General features: G+C 51.6%; 1 protein-coding gene across 1 annotated transcript in view; it reads left to right on the forward strand.

Annotated features, from left to right (window-relative positions):
* The window catches only part of LOC121720892 (vacuolar protein sorting-associated protein 13B-like), a 304,282-nt gene that overhangs the window by 292,683 nt on the left and 9,099 nt on the right, over positions 1–2,500 (forward strand). The window contains exons 51-52 of the mRNA XM_042107363.1: positions 1,531–1,649; positions 2,289–2,500. The exon at positions 2,289–2,500 is cut by the window's right edge and continues 732 nt beyond it. Coding sequence (XP_041963297.1) covers positions 1,531–1,649; positions 2,289–2,500 — 331 coding nt within the window. The remainder of the gene's footprint in view (positions 1–1,530; positions 1,650–2,288) is intronic.

Below are 2,500 nucleotides of genomic sequence, written 5' to 3' on the forward strand. Positions count from 1 at the left end.
GAACTGCCAGAGATAGCCGTGTGTGTTTCCATGAGTGTGGAAGGTAGATGAACTTTTGTGTTTAGTGTGCCCACATTTGTAAGCTGCATGTTGTGTGACTACATGTCAGGAGTCAGGCACTGGGCCTGGAGCATCCAGCTGGGATTTGACCGAAGGCATGTAGCAGGGGGGTAGGGGGTCTGCTTAACCTTGGCCATGGTGTCAGACTGTGTGTGTGTGTCTGTGTGTGTTGGTAGAAGGTGTACTTACGGTTGTGTCTGGGGCACGGTGGGTTCAGGGACTGGGTGTCTGGCTCAGCTTACGCAGGGGGTCAGAGGTCACAGCCCCGGGCAGAGCGAGAACAGGGCTGTTGTGACGGCACGGGTTAGCGCTTGACGGGATGCTTGAACATTCCTGCTCATCGGAGACATGCCCCCCCTCGGGGCACCTACTGATCAATTTACCATGGGGTCAAAGGTCACGGAGCCCAACTAGGTTCAACGCTGGAGATGCAGTGCCACTGCGTTTTTGTGTGTGTTCTTAAGTCAACCACACACACACACACACACGCTGATATCAGAGAGAAAATCTCAAATGTAGCCCAAACAACCCAAAGACCCATAGTGTTCAACAAGTTGTTATCAATTCACTATCCAAGCAAAACCTCTGACACGATAACAACCCATTATCATCTCAGCGAAGTACTGATTGCATTATATCTGCTCCATGTTTTTGCACCGCATCAAGATCCATTTGTCAGTGCGTTTATTTTGCCGTAATTTATTTATACGTTTCTTCATTCTCGGTATTGCACGGAGCCGTCGCTAAGCCGAGGAGATGTGCGTGTCCAGAGCGTGTGAAGCCCAGGGAATGATTAAAAGCAGCACAGAGCCATGAGCTGTCCCTAAACATGAACTAGACGCTCAACGAGCCAGTGAATGTCTCTGGCAGCCTGTGCAGGCAGGGAGAGAGGGAGAAAGAGAGAGAGAGAGGGATAGAGAGGGAAGGAGAGAGGCCTGTGAAAGTCATGAAGGCTCTGAACACCAGGGATCTTAGCGCTGTGTGGTTGAGGGTTGTGGTGGTGGTGGGGGGTCTCTTTGAGGACGCTCCAGAGCAGGCTGCTGGTGCTGGATGTGCCGCTAATGCCTGGCACAGTCAGGGGGAAGTTTGGCCTGGGGTTGGGGGGGGTGTTCGGGGTGTTCTGGGAGAAGCCGCCGCCACTCACTGCTGGAAGACTGGTAGGAAATGTGCGGTGCCTTGTGGGAGGAAGTCCCCGGGCTTTCCCAGAGCCACACTCTTCCAGGCCAAAGGCTGCTTGAGTCACGCTGATGCAAAGCACCCTGGGAAATGACTGATGCAATGAGGTGTCACGTGCCATCCAGGAAAAGGATTCTGTCTGAATATGTCAGATTTTCATGGAACCCTTTTGTGGTGTTCTGTGAATGTTGTTTTGCAAGTAGATTTCGTAATCTCTGGACTGTTGCTAACATTCCTTGTGTGTGTCTGTGTGTGTGTGTGTGTGTGTGTGTGTGTGTGTGTGTGTGTGTGTAGGTGGTGTTCCTGCCCAGCTTTGGCTGCCTGTATGTGGATGTTCTTCAGCATGGAGCCACGGTCATCCTCACACTGGCCCCTGAGAGCTGTGCTGGGACCATCATCAGTCAACACCACAGGTACTCCTCCTCTCCTCACACACACACACACACACACACACACATATATATATATATATACACCCACCTACATACACATGCACGGATTTAGGCAATAAATAAACACACTCAAGACCACACACACATACACAATATAGAAACAATTACACATTCACACACTAACCACTCACATAAACACACTTACCTAAAACACACATCAATCACATCATCTCCTCTGCACACCACTGGCCCATAAAAGCACATGTTGTTCTCTGTTAACACCTCCTGGAGTTTATGATTCACTGACACACTCGCTCACATCACAGCCAGCACACTAATCTTGACAAACACTTTAATTAGCCACCACAAGGGGGCACCACTGGTCCTCATTAAACACTCAACACCCCTGAAGCCAATGTGGGACTCATTTCCTGTGAGAACAGCAGACAACAGAGTTGCTCTCTGTGTAATTGGGCCACTGTGTGCTTTCTGCCTTTCTTTCTTTCTTTCTTTCTTTCTTTCTCTCTCTCTCTCTCTCTCTCTCTCTCTCTCTCTCTCTCTCTCTCTCTCTCTCTCTCTCTCTCTCTCTCTCTCTCTCTCTCTCTCTCTCTCTCTCTCTCTCTCTCTCTATATCTGCGCACTCTCTCCCCTCCTCCTCAGGCTGTCCAAACAGACTCTGTCGTTCCGCGTGCTGCTGAGTGAGGCCAGCCTGGCGCTCTGTGATGACATCACCACCCCGTCCGGATCGGTGGAGCTGCTCCGGCTCACGCTGTCCAAGCTGCTGCTGCACCTCTCGCCCGCCGACCCCTCCGAGCGTTCGGACCTCTCCGCCAATCCCCACGGACCCGCGTCCACGTCCTCGCCCACCGCCT

The sequence above is a fragment of the Alosa sapidissima genome, chromosome 10 (genome assembly GCF_018492685.1).
Source record: "Alosa sapidissima isolate fAloSap1 chromosome 10, fAloSap1.pri, whole genome shotgun sequence".
NCBI classification, from domain to species: domain Eukaryota; kingdom Metazoa; phylum Chordata; class Actinopteri; order Clupeiformes; family Clupeidae; genus Alosa; species Alosa sapidissima.